Genomic DNA, 17,638 nt, shown 5'->3' on the forward strand with positions numbered 1-17,638 from the left:
TCCTCCATGTGGACAGTATTTCAGTTCTCTCTTATATAATATCCAACTCTTGCCTATTCTACTCTTAGATATATATATTTTGCACACTTGTAGTATAATGCAAATACAGTATTTGTATATATTTCTTGGGCACATACAGTACAGGCCAAAAGTTTGGACACACCTTCTCATTCAATGCGTTTTCTTTATTTTCATGACTATTTACATTGTAGATTCTCACTGAAGGCATCAAAACTATGAATGAACACATGTGGAGTTATGTACTTAACAAAAAAAGGTGAAATAACTGAAAACATGTTTTATATTCTAGTTTCTTCAAAATAGCCACCCTTTGCTCTGATTACTGCTTTGCACACTCTTGGCATTCTCTCCATGAGCTTCAAGAGGTAGTCACCTGAAATAGTTTTCCAACAGTCTTGAAGGAGTTCCCAGAGGTGTTTAGCACTTGTTGGCCCCTTTGCCTTCACTCTGCGGTCCAGCTCACCCCAAACCATCTCGACTGGGTTCAGGTCCGGTGACTGTGGAGGCCAGGTCATCTGCCGCAGCACTCCATCACTCTCCTTCTTGGTCAAATAGCCCTTACACAGCCTGGAGGTGTGTTTGGGGTCATTGTCCTGTTGAAAAATAAATGATCGTCCAACTAAGCGCAAACCGGATGGGATGGCATGTCGCTGCAGGATGCTGTGGTAGCCATGCTGGTTCAGTGTGCCTTCAATTTTGAATAAATCCCCAACAGTGTCACCAGCAAAACACCCCCACACCATCACACCTCCTCCTCCATGCTTCACAGTGGGAACCAGGCATGTGGAATCCATCCGTTCACCTTTTCTGCGTCTCACAAAGACACGGCGGTTGGAACCGAAGATCTCAAATTTGGACTCATCAGACCAAAGCACAGATTTCCACTGGTCTAATGTCCATTCCTTGTGTTTCTTGGCCCAAACAAATCTCTTCTGCTTGTTGCCTCTCCTTAGCAGTGGTTTCCTAGCAGCTATTTGACTCTCCTCTTAACAGTTGTTCTAGAGATGGGTCTGCTGCTAGAACTCTGTGTGGCATTCATCTGGTCTCTGATCTGAGCTGCTGTTAACTTGCGATTTCTGAGGCTGGTGACTCGGATGAACTTATCCTCAGAAGCAGAGGTGACTCTTGGTCTTCCTTTCCTGGGTCGGTCCTCATGTGTGCCAGTTTCGTTGTAGCACTTGATGGTTTTTGCGACTCCACTTGGGGACACATTTAAAGTTTTTGCAATTTTCCGGACTGACTGACCTTCATTTCTTAAAGTAATGATGGCCACTGGTTTTTCTTTAGTTAGCTGATTGGTTCTTGCCATAATATGAATTTTAACAGTTGTCCAATAGGGCTGTCGGCTGTGTATTAACCTGACTTCTGCACAACACAACTGATGGTCCCAACCCCATTGATAAAGCAAGAAATTCCACTAATTAACCCTGATAAGGCACACCTGTGAAGTGGAAACCATTTCAGGTGACTACCTCTTGAAGCTCATGGAGAGAATGCCAAGAGTGTGCAAAGCAGTAATCAGAGCAAAGGGTGGCTATTTTGAAGAAACTAGAATATAAAACATGTTTTCAGTTATTTCACCTTTTTTTGTTAAGTACATAACTCCACATGTGTTCATTCATAGTTTTGATGCCTTCAGTGAGAATCTACAATGTAAATAGTCATGAAAATAAAGAAAACGCATTGAATGAGAAGGTGTGTCCAAACTTTTGGCCTGTACTGTATGTGCACATATTTAATTTATTTCTATTTTTTCATTAACATAGCTCATATTTTTATATTTTTTTATGTTTATATGTATATATTGTAGCATCATGCACATTTTTTTCTTCCATACTTCTTACTCTACGTTTATCTTCTTATAATTTCTATGTGTCTAAGTAGTATAAAAGCAACTGTAACATTTCCTAAACTTGTGACACACAGATTTACAGATCTTCTCACCATTGATGTCAGGCCTGTGGATTAACTGATGACTATATGTACTTCAGATTTAAACACAATGCTCCACAAATATGTAAAAAATGTGGATAAAGATAATTTAAAAAATTCATTCACAGGCAGAAACTTGAAATGAACACATGTAAATTATGTAAAATTCACCTGTAAAGAGGTGGGTATGACTCTCTGGAGCAGCGTCATCTGTTGCCATAGAGACAATACCAATATAGCTGCGCCGTTTTTTGATCCAATATTAAAAAGAACGTTGACCATTCTCTCGTCGTCCATGTGAAGGGTTAAGCCTGTGTCCAGACCTTCTGTCTCTAACTAACAGTGGGAAGAAAAACATACAAATAAAGGAAAGATGGAAATGCATGTGTACATATTATAAGTAAAATAACATATGACACATCAGATGTCGTTAGGAGAAAAAAAAAAACAAAAAAAAAAAACGATAGTCCTGCACCTGGTAATGTGCTTTGGCCTGTACGGAGTTTGATACACCGCTTTTCAGCAGGGCTTTGACTTGATGCTGCAGCCTGGACAAGTACTCCCATCGTGGGGACACCTGGTCTGTCCTGCCACCACTGAATTCAGCTTTAAGATGTTCAGGTCCAGCCTGCAGCTCTGCAAGGACTGACAGTCGACCGCCATCCTGGGCCCACCTCACCTGGGCATCATTGCTCGCCGGTACACCTGTATCCGGAAGACAAAGAGATTCGGACACCAGAAACGATTATGATGTATAAAATATAAAACATGTACGAATTAATGATTTACCTGTGGCATTGAGCAGGTGGAAGGAGTGAGACAGTCTGGCGTTGACCTCACCCATCCCTCGATCCCAAAGTTGGCGACTTGCATTCACACACAAATGCTCCGCCCCAAACCAAACACACAGCCAATCACGGGCCACAGGGACTTTCTTTCCCATCATGCTTTCTTCATCTTCCCTGTCCAGAGAATCTCCGGGATCCTCCTGATGTCTCAGCTCCACACTGTACAAGGTCTCCATCACTCTAACTCTCAGCTGTCCTGCAATTAGACAAAGGAATAGTTCAGATCTTTTGAAGTGGGGTTGTACGAGGCACTTATCTATAGTCAGTGTGTGACATACAGTAGATGTCAGTCAGCATGCCCCCAGTTTGGCAGCGAAGCTAAGCAATGTACTGATGTTTTTCACATAAAGAAAATGTCAAAACAAACTGACATCATGTAATTCTATGTTACTATATTTAGTATTTTCAAATGAACCTCTACCTTCAGTGAGGGTGTCCGACCGCCCCAGTGCCCCATCCAACCCCAGGACTGGAGGCAAGATAGCGAGGTTGGCCATGGAGTGCCTCAGGTCCCCAGACACAGCCAGCTGGAGACCCCGGGTGTCTTTTAGAGACCCTTTGACCTGAGCTAGCAGAGCCTCATGCCCCTGTATATAGGAGCCATGCAGAGACACTCTGGAGGAAACAGTAATGAGTTCAAAAGTCCATAAAGAGACATTCAACATCATTTATTACATATATGATCATCTCTGTATATCTGGGTGCACAGACCTGTCTGAGGACATGTTGGCAGCCATGTTTATATGCAGGTCAGTTGCAGAAGGCAGCAGGCTCTGGGACACGTTCACCCACAGTCCCACGGCTCTGTCTCCCCTCTGGAAGGAGTGGGACATCTGGGCGTCCAGCTTCACCCTGTCCTTCCCATCAGCCCTCACATGTACTGAGCTACTTCCTGTACCAGCCACTGAAAACATATCTGCAGTGGCCTTCACCTTAATAAGAAAAACAGCAAAATGAAAAGGTAGTTCAGATGCTAAAAGGCAGACAATTTTATTATTTGTTCTTAATGAAATAAAGTTATGGTAAGACACAGCCCACCTCTAATGTTTTGGGAATCTTTGATTTGAAGGGATGGCTGAGAGAGGAATAAAGGCCGACTCTTCCTGATGTTCCATTGAGCTGTACAGAGAGCTAAAAGAAATAAATTCATCAGACATGCTGACCATTAAACAGGCAATAATTAAAACACCGAGTTGTTCTTACTCACTTGACACTCCTGCCGCTCTATTCTCAGTTTCCCTCGGGCCTGATAATCAAAGTCGCTGTTGTTTTTGGGGTTCCAACATACATTTCCTTCCACTATAGCGGAGGAGGGGAGCTGCAGCTGTAACAGTAATGACAGGTCACAAGTTTGGCCTTTTCTACTGTAAACTACACTGTACGCTGTCGGAGGTGGACTTGCATCACTTGTTAAACTGCTGACTGCAATCACAATGCATCATTCAAGTCAGCACTTGGCCATTGTGTTATAAGAGAGGCCAGTTTACCTGAAGCTGATGGGTGAAGTTGGCGCTAACTTTTATCGTTTGTTGACCTGAGTGCAGAGGATTCAACTGAACTTGTCCGAAGAAAGTCAGTTTCTCCTTGCTGCCCACTCGTAACCTCCCTTGTAGGTCTTTCTGGGTCTGAAAAAGAGTGTGACGCATACAACATGTAATAGATACACAAATGTTTCCAATATCTCGCTAGATCTTTCACCAGCAGTATATAAATTAGATGCAATCTTCCACATGTTTTGAGATCAACATCAATGTGTTTTTTGCGGAAGTTAGGGCATACTTACACTGACTTAAAAATTCAAATCCAACACACCATTTTAATGGCTCTGATATCACATTAAAACCCCATAGAACTCTGCATGTCTGCATATTTCTCTGTAATTATGTTCATAACTAACATGCTTACCTGGTTGCTGGTTACAGTCACACAGATTTCTGAGTCAGATGGAATAATGTCTGAGGCGAAAGGATGGATGAGTGCAGAACAAACCTAAACATGGAGGAGAGACACAAAAAATAATCACAGAATTTAATTCTCCTTCACTTTATGTATCATACATCGATATATCAACTTGCACTTAACTTACAAAAGGGCTTGGTGGTTTGTAGCCAAGGGTGAGGGTGTGGATGACCTCTCTATTGCCGTGGAAACTCGCTTTCGACTCCAGGATGTAGAGGCCTTTGAGGAGGTCGACGGTGAAAGTCTCACGCAGGAGGAGAGTCTGAGGAAAGGTCTGGAAGGGCTGTCTGTGCGATATGACGTCGCTGTTAAAGTCAGCAGTGTTCTTGCTGCCATTGTTAATTGTAATAAATTCACAACTATCCTAAAATACATCAACAGATTGAATCCAAGTTGTTTGGTCAGAGGCACAGACCTGAGCTGCAGCATGGCTGTTTTCTGATACATCTTCTTGTCCTTCTTCAGCTCCTCTACGGCTCCCTCAAACTCCAGTTCTGTGGACGGACTTTTCGGCTTCGAGAAGGTCATCTTCAGTATCGCTTGCCTCTTTTTCAGATTCTTAAAGAAGTCAGTAGACAGTCATTCTATAATGTGTTAAAAGCATTTAAAAGGGTAGAATTTGTTCCAAACCTTGACCCTATTTTCCCAGGTTTTTGTGTCTAAGTGACTAACGAGAACAACAAGTTTTGGAACTGGTCCAGTATTGAGCGAAAGGGCTGCAAGGAATTGCTTGGGGCATGTTCGCATCGTCAGTTTACGCCCAACTAAAAGTGCTTGTTTTGCAACTGACAGGCTCAGATTGTCATTTTAAGTGTCTTACAATATTATGGAAAGTAGCTCAACAGAGAATGCCCTTTATGTTATAGATTGAGATCCTTTTTTAAGCAAAAACAGCCCCAAAATCACCATCACCAAACCCACCAGACTCCATTTAAATTAACGGTATTTTTTTCACTTTAGAACACACTTCATTCAAAGTTGACATTAACAAAATAAAACTCACAAAAACCATCTTCTTTCATCTTGACACTGTCCCAACAATCCCCAGCCCTGGTTTGGTTGAAATAAACTCTTAATTCATCCTGTCAGATGTGAAAATATGCTGCCTCTGTAAACACTAAAATGACTGTTTTTTTCAATGAAGTCTGGTGGGTTTGGCGATAGCAATTTCGGGGCTGTTTCCGGGTAAGCAAAAAAGATCTTAGTCTTAAACAAAGAGGTCTATGACTGTAGGGATCCTTTCCATAATGTTGTTAGACACTTAAAATAATTATCTGAGCCTGTCAGTGTCAAAAACAAACACTCAAAGTGGACGGTGCACAAATGCCCTGTTTTGCGGCTGTTGGGTGCAGCAGTCTCCTTAATACTGGGCCAATTTTAAACTTGGTGTTCCCGGTAGTCACTTAGACATAAAAACATGGTAAGATAGGGACCAAGGTGAAGAACACCAAGGGTTCCCTTTAACACCCATTCAATGGCCCAGTGCCACCACCCACCTTATCCACTGTGTTGAGGGCAGCAGTGAGGCTGATGTTGTGCTTGCCATAGGTGGAGGCCATCTGCAGGGTGTGGCTGAATTTCGAGCTCTCCAGAGAGACATCTCCTCTCAAGGTCGGAGTCCACAAGGAGCTTAATGAGCCAGAGGCCTTCACACTGCGCTTCCCCACCACGCCCCACCCTCCTGCCTTGGGGAAGGACAGAGGAGTTGCAGAAGGTATGCACATGTAAAAATGATGTAGCATAATTTCCCCAGCTGGTGCGAACAAATAAAATCTCATTATAAGAGATTTAAATTTTCCTGATACAAATATAGTCTCTCATCTCCTCGTCTTACTTGGATGTAGGTGGCAGCTGGTGTGTAGAGCTCCAGACGGGCCTCCTTCTCCCTGCCCCTGTCCCTGTAGAAACCCTCCAGCATGAGGCCACGGATGATCAACCACTTATTGGCCGTCAGCTCTGAGGTGAGCTGGAGCGTGTGGTGTTGGTGCTGGCTCAGTCTGTGGGCAGTGTAGATGTACAGCCACGGCGTGTCCATGTTAAATGTACCTGGATGATAATACGAGAGATGCTGACCAGTGCCGAAATGCTTGTACATAATAATTTGAAAACATTATATGATCAAATATAGCTGTTTACCTTCCCATTTTTTCTGCTGGGTGTCTTCAGGAGGGGTTTTCCAGTGTAATCCAGCCACCAGCGGCATCAGGTTGTTGTAGTTGATTTTGAGGTGAGTGCTGCTCTCAGACCCGAACTGTCTCAGGTGAGAGTGCAGAAGCTGAGTCCTGTAGTTTAAATTCTTCTCTGGTACCTGGAGACTGAACTGGAATAACAAGAGAGCAAATATTTTATTGTATTAGTTTGGAATAGAAAGTATTTTGAGCCATCATAGATGCAGTTCTGTGTACCTCCAGTGTGTAGCTGGTGTGATTCTGTGTGGATTGGTTTTTGAAGGACTGGCTCAGAAGAAGTGTGCGCTTATTGTTGATCTCATCCCAGTGTTTGCCGTAGCTCAGGTCCAGGGATGATTTAATGTGGCTGGGGCTTTCCTCGTGCCTGAGGTGGATCTGTGGACGCACAGAAAAGAGAAACCGCCGAGCTCTTGATCACATAAAGGACCTCTGCTGTTCACTTACCTGTTTCACCCAACCAGGAATGTATCAAGCTCAGAGGCATGCATGGCAAGTACCTTGTGGTTGATAGGAGCCGTGTTGGAGCAGTAGAATTCATGATCTGCTCTCATGATGTACGTGAGGTTTGAGTCCCTCTCGCTCCTTAGCCTCTGAGACGTGTAGCACTCCTGACGCAAGTGCCTGGCATCGCCTGTATAGAGGTCAAATGTCAGGGCAAAGTGATGTCAATGATATATTTGTGAAATGCATATTCTCCCTAAACTTTGCAGTCCCTCACCTCCCAGACCATATTTGAGCCTGAGCGCGGAGCTCCACAGTGAGCCCTTCTGCTCCATCAGTCCCAACATCCTGGTGCCGACCACGCCAGGTAACAGGAGCTCCGCCTCCACAGAGTACTGCCTGCTGCTGCCGTCCCGCCTGCGCTCCAGGGCCACTGAGGTGGGTAAAGATGAACACATGTAAAATACATGTAAAATGTAAACTAGTGTTGTTAGAGATAATACTGTAGATGCATATTATTTGGTTGGATACCTGACAGTGATGCAGTTTCTCTGAACACATTCTTCACAGTTGCAGAGAAGCTGGTCTTCCTGCCCAGCCCACGAGTAACGTTAGCAGAGAGGATCATGGGATGTCCATTAGCGGCCATTTTGGCTTCAAGATGATAGCGCGTCCTCTGCTCTGACAGGAGCGTGTGAGTGTCGACCAAACCCTAATGATGACAAAATGATTAACATCTTTTATGGTTGGAAAATCATTTCAGGATTAAATCCACTCTGCAGGAAAGTTACAGACAATCTCAGTACTTGCCATGATATAATAATGAACACCATCAATCAACAGCTCCAGCTTTCCTGACTTTATGTTCCTCTCTTGCTCCAGTTGCCCTGAGAAGACAACACATTATCAGTATTAAACCCTGACAGATGGTGAGTTGTTTTTTTTTTTATATCTGTGACCAACCTTGTATGTGGATGGTTTTCAGAGGATGGGTGATCCTCAGCAGCAGTCTGTGAGGGTTGAAGCTCAGGTCCAGAGACATGTCCCTGGGGATGGAGGACTGAGGTGTGGCCAGGAGGAGGTGGATGGAGGCCTCTCTTGGCAGCCAGGTGCCTCTCTGAAACATAAGTAGGGGTAGCTTTGGGTGTTAGCCACTGTGAGACAAGGTAAATAGAAATATTCAGAGTGAAGACAGAATCATCTCAAAGGAGAAACCCATCTGTAGAGCTTTGTACTTCCTCACACCTGAGGGAGCAGTGAGTAGGCAGCCTCCAGCAGGTAGTAATGGAGGCCTCTGTCCAGCTTCAGCAGCCTGAGGGAGAGGTGGACTGGTCCCGGAGTGGGAAGTGAAACACCTGTGGCAGGTGACGGGTAAGAGGCATTGGAGCACAGCTGCCAGCCGACCATCTTGGACCCTGTGAGGAAGCAGTTACATGGTGGCCAAAAATGGCAAATAAGTACTGTGAGAAATGTTTCATTCCACATTTAGAAAGGTAGAGATAGTATGGATAGGAAATGGTCAAAAGCAATTCAAAAGAGTTAATATAAACAATTGAACAATTTCTTTGTGTCATGTATGATGCCACACACAGTATTTGAGGACTTACATGTCTTTGGTGTGCATGTCGTCTTCTGGACTCGACTCTTTGGCCCCTTTATTTCCTCTCTGTGGTCTCCACTCAGCTGAAACACTCTGGAGCTGAAGAACACAAAAATAACACACACTTTAAGGAAAACATCATTTGAAACAACTCCTAAAGCTTGTCATTATATATTATTATAACATATCCACATATCATTATAAACCAACTAACAGACACTAGGTTTAGTTTTTTTGTGTTGAATGCAATAACAATGTATTACTGATATATACTTGTTATTCTAAGATAATGCAACCATTTTAAAAAATATACAAAAAATAAGTGTAAAATATACGGAAGCGTAATACGTAGCATAATGCATTAAAAAATATTTTCCCTATTTTTCTGAACTAACATGATTATCTCAGAATTCCAAAAAAAGTTTTCACAGAAAAAAAATCTGCTTTTGTTTTTCTGAATTAAAAAGATAATAACGTCATTATTTCAGGAAGACAAAAATATATCAGATTATTATCTTAAAAATAATTTTTTAAAAAAACTATTTTTTTTCCTCTGAAAGATGTTCTGAAGAAATAATCTTGTAATTTTGGAAAAACAGAGCAGAATTTTCTTTCCTCATGTGAGTGCATTACATTTCATTGAAAGAAAAGAAGTGCAAAATTCAGCAAGCAAATTTATAGTAAAGCACGGTACAATACAATATGATACGATAAGACATGGTTCTGCCACCACCTTATTTACTGGAGGCAGCGTCACATTGTAGCAGGATGTCAAAATAAAAGTCCTCTGCTCCTGTCATGTTTGTATTGGGGGCGTCAAATGCACATGTTCTACATATTGAGGGGGGTGTGTTCCCCGCATCCCACCCAAAATCTACACCTAGGCAATGTATTGCAGGTAATAAGCCTGTGTCATCTGTAGGAAAGAAGCTGAAACATGCAAAAATCCTCCGTCCAGCCTCATCCCCTAGTTTATTGCCCACATAATACATGTAAACTCTATGCTAATCCTTGTAATCAGAGCCCACACTCACCTGAGAGAGATGATGTCCATGACGTCCTCCGGTGTGTTAAGTGTGACCCTGACATCCCGCCCCTCCTGCAGCTGCACACTCCCATCCAGACTGGTGGAGCTCCTCAGTTCAGAGACCCAGTCCACTGCAGCCTGACCCAAAGCTCCATCAACCCCCATCCTGGCAGACAGCCCCACGTAGGCACTGAAAATAAAGACAAATATTAGACTCTTCTGAAGGTGCAGTTTGAAACCAAATGTCAGAGTTGCAGCCCCTGTTCCATGTGGTGATAAAAAGGTACTTGGGTTTGATGTATCCAGTCAGGGAGAAGTGGGAAGTGTCTCTGTAGTTGATGTTGCCCTTCAGACGAAGCAACAGGAGGGAGGTCATGTTGATGCCCAGTTTGATGGGCAAACCAGACAGAGATGGTAAAACCAGCTCGTCTGTCATCAGCACGGCCCTGTGGTTCAGCTGAACCTCATGACCCTGGAGGACAAAAGAGGAAGGGCGGCAGAGAGAGAAAATGAGAGGGTCTAAGCAGACAGAGAAGAGATAGTCAGACAAAGTTAGCGACTGTGTGAATAATCTACCTCCAGTATACCTTGAGCAGTTTGACAGCCAGTCCTGCCATGCTCAGCGACAGCTGGTCGATTTGTCTGTAGAGATCGTCACATGTGAGCACAATCAGCTCATTGCCAAACACCTTCATGCCGACCCAACACTTGAGACGGTTCTCCTCTGTTCTCCTCATCCCAAACAACTGGAAAAGACAAGGTCCAAACATGGGGTGCAGACTGATTGTTATTAATGAAATTACCGTCTTTCAATGCAAATGTTACGAGTAGAAATCTTAAAATGTATAAAATGCCCCTGCAGTGTAAACCCTTTTCACGTGATAATGAAGTCATTTTAGCTTTTGTTATTTTCCCATATGTACCCTTAAAGTACATTTATATAGGTTTCTGAGTAACTGGTGGTATTTGTTACATATATGCAGAGGAATTTCTAATTATTTAACAGTCTCTGTAATGACTCCTTATGTGTCCTTATTGTTCATTTTAAAGTATAAAACTCCAGCAATGTTTTGTTAGCAAATCATACTGTAAATTCTCCCAGATTAACCCAGCAAGAGCATTTCCAGGGTATTAAAAATGTACAGCAATTGGTACTCCTCTCTAGATTTAAAATTTGACTAGAAATATTCCTTGTGTTGTTGCCTAATCTTGTCTTTTATCTTAGCAATTGTCAGAGCACTCCGTCTTCGTCTTTGCTGTCTTTACTCGTCCGATTCATCGAACTAATCATCAGTTGTTTTTTGCTGGTTTACTAATGGTTTAACTTGGGTTTTTTGTTTTAGCAAAAATACCAAATATTTGATTAGTCCTGCTTCTCAAACGTGAGATTTTTTGCTTTTCCTTGTCTTCTCATTCTTGTAGACTTAATATCTTTGGGTTTGCAGCTGTGACAAAAAAAAGCAATTTGAAGACATCAGTTTGGGCTTTTTCTGACATTTTATGGATCATGAATTGACTAGTCAAGAAAATTTATAGGTATACTATGCAGAAATTGTTGGTTACTGTTTTTTAAACAATACTGCCAGCAAAAGCAAAATTAGAAGCAACCCCAGATTAGTGTTTCGCCTTGCCATATTTGCATTTTTTCAGCTCTGTGTCTGCAATTTTCGTAGCGTCCTCTTGCTTGCGTGCTGCAAAGTCCTAACTTCAACTGCGTGCTGTGCCCAGGAACATCGCAAACACAGCAAAAAAAGTAGAAAATAACAAAATAGAGGCATAGCGTAGAGTCCCTACATATTAATACACCACCACACGCTTTGAGGATTATTTTTCTTTTTTTTTTTAAGGAAAATCCTGCATAGTAAACCCTTAATTGTTATGAACTAATCATTAGTTGCAGGTGACCCTAATCTCAGCATTTACTTTCACTATCTCAGAATTTTACAAATGCACTGTCAAGAAAACAGTATTGACGAAAAGTCTAAAATCTCAGATGAAATGTAAATGGCTTCTGGTCGGCTGCAAAAACCTCCCCGCCTGTTGTACAACAGTCCTGATCTCATTATCCCACGTGACCAAGCGTACATGTTAAACTTGCTGCCCCCTGAGATGTGATGACAGTCTGACAACAGCCACAGTGACCTCACCATGGCCCTGGCCTGGCTCAGATAACTGTTGGTGCTGGATAAACACTTCTCTTTTTCTCCTCTATGGCCATCATCTGTTTTTCTTCTCGTCCTCCTGGCCTCTTTGGACTGCGACATTTGACTTTGAGCTGCAGACTCTGCATTGGAGTCATGAGTCTGGTGACCGAAAATGTTCTTCAAAAGTGCCTCAGCATTTTCAACGTGAAGGTCCACCTTAGTTGGGAAACAACATACATGCATTCAACATTATTTTGTAAGACTTAATATACTTTTGGGAATCAAATGGATACCAAACTCACTTCCAGAAGGTTGTGCGCTCTGCCATGAAAATATAGTGTGAGGTTTGTAGTGGCAGATCTTGGTAGAAATGATCTGGGAGAGAAAACCAAAGATGTTTCCACATTTGTCATTCCCATACCTGAAACAAACAAAGAAGCAGAAAAAGGAAGAGAGTACACACGCTGCACCTTTAAATTCATCATCATCTCCTACTTGTGCAAATATTTGTCTTAAAAATGATCGAGTTTATCTCCATTTGTTGTGCAAGATAGTTTTGTTTTTGCAATCATGGAAAAGTTTGACAACTTGCAGCTGAGGTGAAGGCACCATTACCTGATGAAACAGTGTAGTCTGAGAAGGAGGAGTATTTCAGAAACTCAGCTTCGAAGTCTCTGCTGATGATGTCATCGGGTAGTAACTCGATTAGGGTCTGCTTTATAGGGTCCTCGCTCCTCAGGACATTAGTCAGGTGACTCCATACATATGAGCCCACTGGAGAAGCAGAGCAAGAAGATAAACAAGATAAGAAGGAATCCCCTGCCATTTTCTTTGTTGCCCTCATACCATTCACTACATTTAGAACAATTACAGCATCAATAACTCAAGAAAGTCCAACAACCAATTTAACTCTATAAATCAAACAATGGTTTCAAAATAACCAATTTATTAACACGAATCAAACGTGCAGCTCAGAGATACCTAGGATACTTTAATAAACAATAAACTATAGATATTTAATTGGGGCTACAATTCCGACACAGCGTTTTAGTAGAAGAAAGATTTTGTGATAAGTTGTAATATAGGTACTCAGACTATATTGCAATATGAGAAGTACGGTCAGATTAAAGCAGTGGTTCCCACAAAAGTGGGTGGTGGGTCTATTCTAAATTAACCAGAAGTGACTCGCAAATATGTCAATTTTTCAAAAAAACACACTTTATATTGAAGTACAGTGAATTTCTGGAACATAACTTTTAATTTGAAGTGTCGTTTCCTGCTGTAGAGTGGGCGACCAATGGACAGCTACTTGACAGAGACAGAAAACTAGCTCAACAACATGGCTAAATGCAAGTATGATTCTGAATATATCAAACTGTGTGGACCTTGAAGTAATGACTAAGGATAAATCTGGACCCCACGGCTGGACCAGTTGGGAACTACTGGATTAAAGAATAATAAAGCGTATGAAGAGGTTGTGTGCTTGCAAAATAACTTAATCGCTTAATTATACCAAAATAGTCAGTTACATTTTAAACACATAATCAGTGTCCTAAACAGCTCAAGTTCTCGTCAATCACTGTTCAAAGGAATTGAGTTGCCTGCACATGAGGCCTTCTGTTATTCTCAAAATGAGTTTTTACAACATGTCAAAATTCTGAAGTTTGATTTTGTTTGCTTTGAATCATTTTGCACCAGCAGAATACCAGAATTAGCTTCTTTAATCAATGACTGAATAATAAAATAAAAGGAAAAAAATACATTTTGTGCAGTCTACAAACATCATGGAAGAAATGCTGTTGAACAAATGTAGTAAATCGTTTATACAAATTGAGAAATAACAGTGACCCAAGAATGGAGCCCTGGGGCACACCAAACTGTAATTTTGTTATGTGAGAATGGTGACCCAACATCTGAACAAACTGTTCTCTATTACGAATATGATTTTTTTGGCCATGCAATTGCGTGAAAACTGTATTTCTGCAGTTAGAGTAATAAAATATAGTGATTCGCTGTCACAAGTGCTTTTAATTGATACAGAAATATGGTACAAATAATTTTTTTTTAAGTCAAATGCAGGTGAGATTGTATTTGTCATAAATGGTGTAGTCTTTATAAGCCATACTGATGTGTGTATGGAATATAGCTGGATTTTAAGTCGGTGAAATTTTTTATAAACAATTTTCCAAGCATTTTTGGAGAAACATGGTAGAATTGAAATTGGTCTATAAACAGAAAAACAACATGGATTGTCAGAACAACTGTAGCCACTTTTGCGCCCTGTGGCCCAACACTAACCCTAACCAACTACACAGAGATGAAGAAAATATATGTAAAAGTGGCTACAGTAAAGAAGGTTTACATGTTTGGCTAAAGCAGAAATATGATCATGAGCAGCAGAGGCCATTTTTCACTTGGAGAAGCTGCTATTAGCATCTCGTCTACAAACCACAAGGTTTAATTCAGACCTTGGCTGGAGGTCTCGTTCCTCAGAGTCGTCTTCACCACTTCAAACACGTCCTGATCGGGGCAACGCATGAGCTGCTGGTATGCAGCAATTCTGACCTCGGGATCCTCCTGGGAGAAGCGGTACAGCTGCAACAGCACAGACCTCTGAAGGAAGGAAACTGCTGTCAGTCACCGATGTTAGACTGCCTATCACCTCTTCACCTCCAACTCAACTCATCATGAATCAATTAGAAAGGTAGCCTCTGTATTACGAACATACGAGAGATGAAATCTTCTTTTGAAAATGAACATTGGCTTATAATCAATCAATAGGTAGATAAGTGCCTTGTCAAAATAGTTTGCTATGTAGAGTGAGCTGGAAGTGATGTATTTCTACAAATGCAACAAAAGATATGTGAAAAAGTGTGTTAAAGAAATGTCATGATGTCATTGTAACAAATGATAAAATTACTACAACTGACTTAAGAATTAGTTTGAGAATTAACTCACATCAGCTGAGCAGGGAAAGCGTCTGAAGGCTTGGATGGCAGCAAGTCTCAGCTCCAGTGCAGATGAATGGCCGACCATGAAGCAGTTTAGCAGAGGAATGAAGGTTGGAGCAGACAGACCAGTGTTTCCCACTGATTTCAGTGTATAAAAAAGCTGTCAGGTGACAAAATATGTACATATTAGGCATTGCTTACTAGGTTCAGTGTCAATATAATATATATGTTGTGAAGTACACCTCTATCTGAGAGCACCTTATCTTGGGTGGGCCGTTCTCCCTCGCAGCCCTCCTTCAGGGTGTCCTCAAGCGTCTGCATGAAGGTCTGTACTGGAGGAAGTTCACTACAGGAGGCTTGAAATGTTTGGCACAGCTGATAGACCAGAGATGATCCAGCTAACAGCGCCTTGGGCCGCACTTCATGGACCTCCAGTAAGGCCTAAAACAGACAGCAGAGATACAGTGACGCTGAGCCTTCAGGCCTTCATTTGTCTTTCACAAGAGTTATAAGAAATTATGAGGATGTTTACTCGTATGGATGGATGCAGATGCTACTTATCTAACACATTTCTATATGATAACCCTGACTTCATATTGACTATTTTGTCTCGGGAGTGAACACCAAGGCCATAGTTTCGGCCTTGAGTCGGGTCTTGAGACCAATTTTTTGAAGTCTTGCACTTGTGTTGGCTTCATGCCATGTCGGACTCGGCTTGTCTTGGTCACAGGCTCCACCTTTGAGAAGTGGTCAGATTGTTCCTGGCTGCTGATTTGGGTTCAGTTGTACAAAACTTTGCCTGATTCTACCAAGCCCCCAGGAACAGCGCCTGGCTTGAAACAAATTTGACGTAGTGGCCAAAAACTGAAATCACAACTTGTGGGTCCAACAAGTGATGCCACTGGGCCCAAAAGACTTTCCACTTAGACTTACATTGTGAAACAGACATCTGTAAATCTGTAGATACATTATTTTGAGCCCCACAACCCCCATAAAATGACTAATTTCACTATCAAGATTTGATTCATTAGGTCTGATCACTTTTCTAAAGTCAAGAAGAGCCGCACAATAAAGTAATTTTGTGCCAGTTTTGCAAGCAATGTTGGCTCTGAGCTCAGAACTTGCCACCACATACTGCTCACAGTAACATCACATAGCTACCTCAGCTAACGTTAGATGGCAAAATATCTGCAAATTCCACCATAACTTGTTTTTCGAACAGGATTCAATTTGCTCTGGACTCGCCAGTTTTGACTTGGTCTTGAGCGCCTTTGGACTTTGAACCTGGACTTGGACTCAATTAAGTTGGTCTTGACTACAGCCCTGGTGAATACAGAAAGTAGCATTGATAAAAGGTTTGGGTCATCATTAATGTCACATTGCAGTTCCTACATTGATGGAGTCGATGATCTGTGGCGATGGATGAGGGATGAGGGCGATGGTGGTGAGAAAAGCATTAGCCTGCTCCTCCTCCAGCTCTCTGTTCCTCATCAGGTCAGTCAGTAGCACGATGCAGCTTTCAGATCCACAGGCTGGTAATGCATCCAACAAAGGCTGCCTGCCCAAACAGTTAATCAGCATCAGTATCAACCCCTTTCATAGCGTGTGATGTGCTGTTGTAAAAACGGCTGCCAGCTGTTTCCTATGTACAGTCTTTATGCTAGGCTAACCAACTGCTAGCTGCAGTTTCATATTCAGACGTGAGACTGGTTATCAGTGGCCTGTCAGGATGTTGTACTGTTTCTTTAAAGGGACAGTTCACCCCAAAATAATAAAGTCTTACCTGTAGTGTTACTTACTGGCCGTAGAGATGTCTGTTTTCTCTCCAGTATAATGAAACTAGATGGCACTCGACTGGTGGTGCTCAAGGCAAAAATATTTGAAAAACACTGCTACTGCTAGCTCACCTAGTACCACTGAGCTAGCTAACGTTACAGCTCAGCTGAGAGGATACTATTTATGTTTATATCTCGCATTGTCACGAACATGAGCTTCTCATTAATGAGTAGTTTGCCCCCAGGACCACTGCTTGGTCTTGCGTTCACTTTTACCCAGTGGCCATTCGCGGTATTGCAGCACAAAAAAAATTCCCTGTGGCACACAAAGCGTATTCTCCACTGACCTCCATAAATGACACAACACCTTGAACTGCAAACAAGGTCAGTTATTATTCTTTCCATTATGAAGTTTCAATCCATGGAGGTTTTAGTTTCGTAAAACTTTCCTCAAGACGAAAACAGCAATTTAAGAATCCATCGTGTCATCACAATGTAAAGTCTATGAGCCGAGCAGGAACTCGCAGGAGGAGGCAGTGGGAGAAACACTACTGTGCATATTCAGTGGGCTGCACACCCTGGAAGTAAACCCGGATGCTAGAAACTTTTTGTGGCATATGCACAAGGCAAGCAATTCTATTGGACTAAATAGGCGCCATCTTGGGGTCCAGTATCTCGTATGAGTAGATGCACTCTTCCTTCTGTGTGGTGATATGGTTGGCAGGTATAGTTTGGTACAAATAGTTTCTAC

The 17,638-nt window shown here is 42.1% G+C and overlaps 1 protein-coding gene across 1 annotated transcript in view; it reads right to left on the bottom strand.

Annotated features, from left to right (window-relative positions):
• LOC125902020 (uncharacterized) overlaps positions 1-17,638 on the bottom strand; it is a 48,411-nt gene that overhangs the window by 24,718 nt on the left and 6,055 nt on the right. Inside the window, exons 9-40 of the mRNA XM_049598107.1 lie at positions 16,505-16,670; positions 15,371-15,553; positions 15,120-15,272; positions 14,630-14,774; positions 12,777-12,935; positions 12,464-12,582; positions 12,165-12,377; positions 10,605-10,763; positions 10,305-10,489; positions 10,025-10,207; positions 8,998-9,089; positions 8,636-8,805; positions 8,354-8,507; positions 8,201-8,277; positions 7,922-8,102; positions 7,668-7,823; positions 7,447-7,580; positions 7,166-7,324; positions 6,897-7,080; positions 6,595-6,806; positions 6,257-6,445; positions 5,176-5,318; positions 4,888-5,047; positions 4,707-4,790; positions 4,289-4,426; positions 4,009-4,125; positions 3,840-3,932; positions 3,513-3,733; positions 3,223-3,416; positions 2,743-2,997; positions 2,429-2,658; positions 2,125-2,289 (exon numbers count right to left, since the gene is read on the bottom strand). Coding sequence (XP_049454064.1) covers positions 2,125-2,289; positions 2,429-2,658; positions 2,743-2,997; positions 3,223-3,416; positions 3,513-3,733; positions 3,840-3,932; positions 4,009-4,125; positions 4,289-4,426; positions 4,707-4,790; positions 4,888-5,047; positions 5,176-5,318; positions 6,257-6,445; positions 6,595-6,806; positions 6,897-7,080; positions 7,166-7,324; positions 7,447-7,580; positions 7,668-7,823; positions 7,922-8,102; positions 8,201-8,277; positions 8,354-8,507; positions 8,636-8,805; positions 8,998-9,089; positions 10,025-10,207; positions 10,305-10,489; positions 10,605-10,763; positions 12,165-12,377; positions 12,464-12,582; positions 12,777-12,935; positions 14,630-14,774; positions 15,120-15,272; positions 15,371-15,553; positions 16,505-16,670 — 5,173 coding nt within the window. The remainder of the gene's footprint in view (positions 1-2,124; positions 2,290-2,428; positions 2,659-2,742; positions 2,998-3,222; positions 3,417-3,512; positions 3,734-3,839; positions 3,933-4,008; positions 4,126-4,288; positions 4,427-4,706; positions 4,791-4,887; positions 5,048-5,175; positions 5,319-6,256; positions 6,446-6,594; positions 6,807-6,896; positions 7,081-7,165; positions 7,325-7,446; positions 7,581-7,667; positions 7,824-7,921; positions 8,103-8,200; positions 8,278-8,353; positions 8,508-8,635; positions 8,806-8,997; positions 9,090-10,024; positions 10,208-10,304; positions 10,490-10,604; positions 10,764-12,164; positions 12,378-12,463; positions 12,583-12,776; positions 12,936-14,629; positions 14,775-15,119; positions 15,273-15,370; positions 15,554-16,504; positions 16,671-17,638) is intronic.

Source organism: Epinephelus fuscoguttatus, linkage group LG15 (assembly GCF_011397635.1).
Source record: "Epinephelus fuscoguttatus linkage group LG15, E.fuscoguttatus.final_Chr_v1".
NCBI classification, from domain to species: Eukaryota; Metazoa; Chordata; class Actinopteri; order Perciformes; family Serranidae; genus Epinephelus; species Epinephelus fuscoguttatus.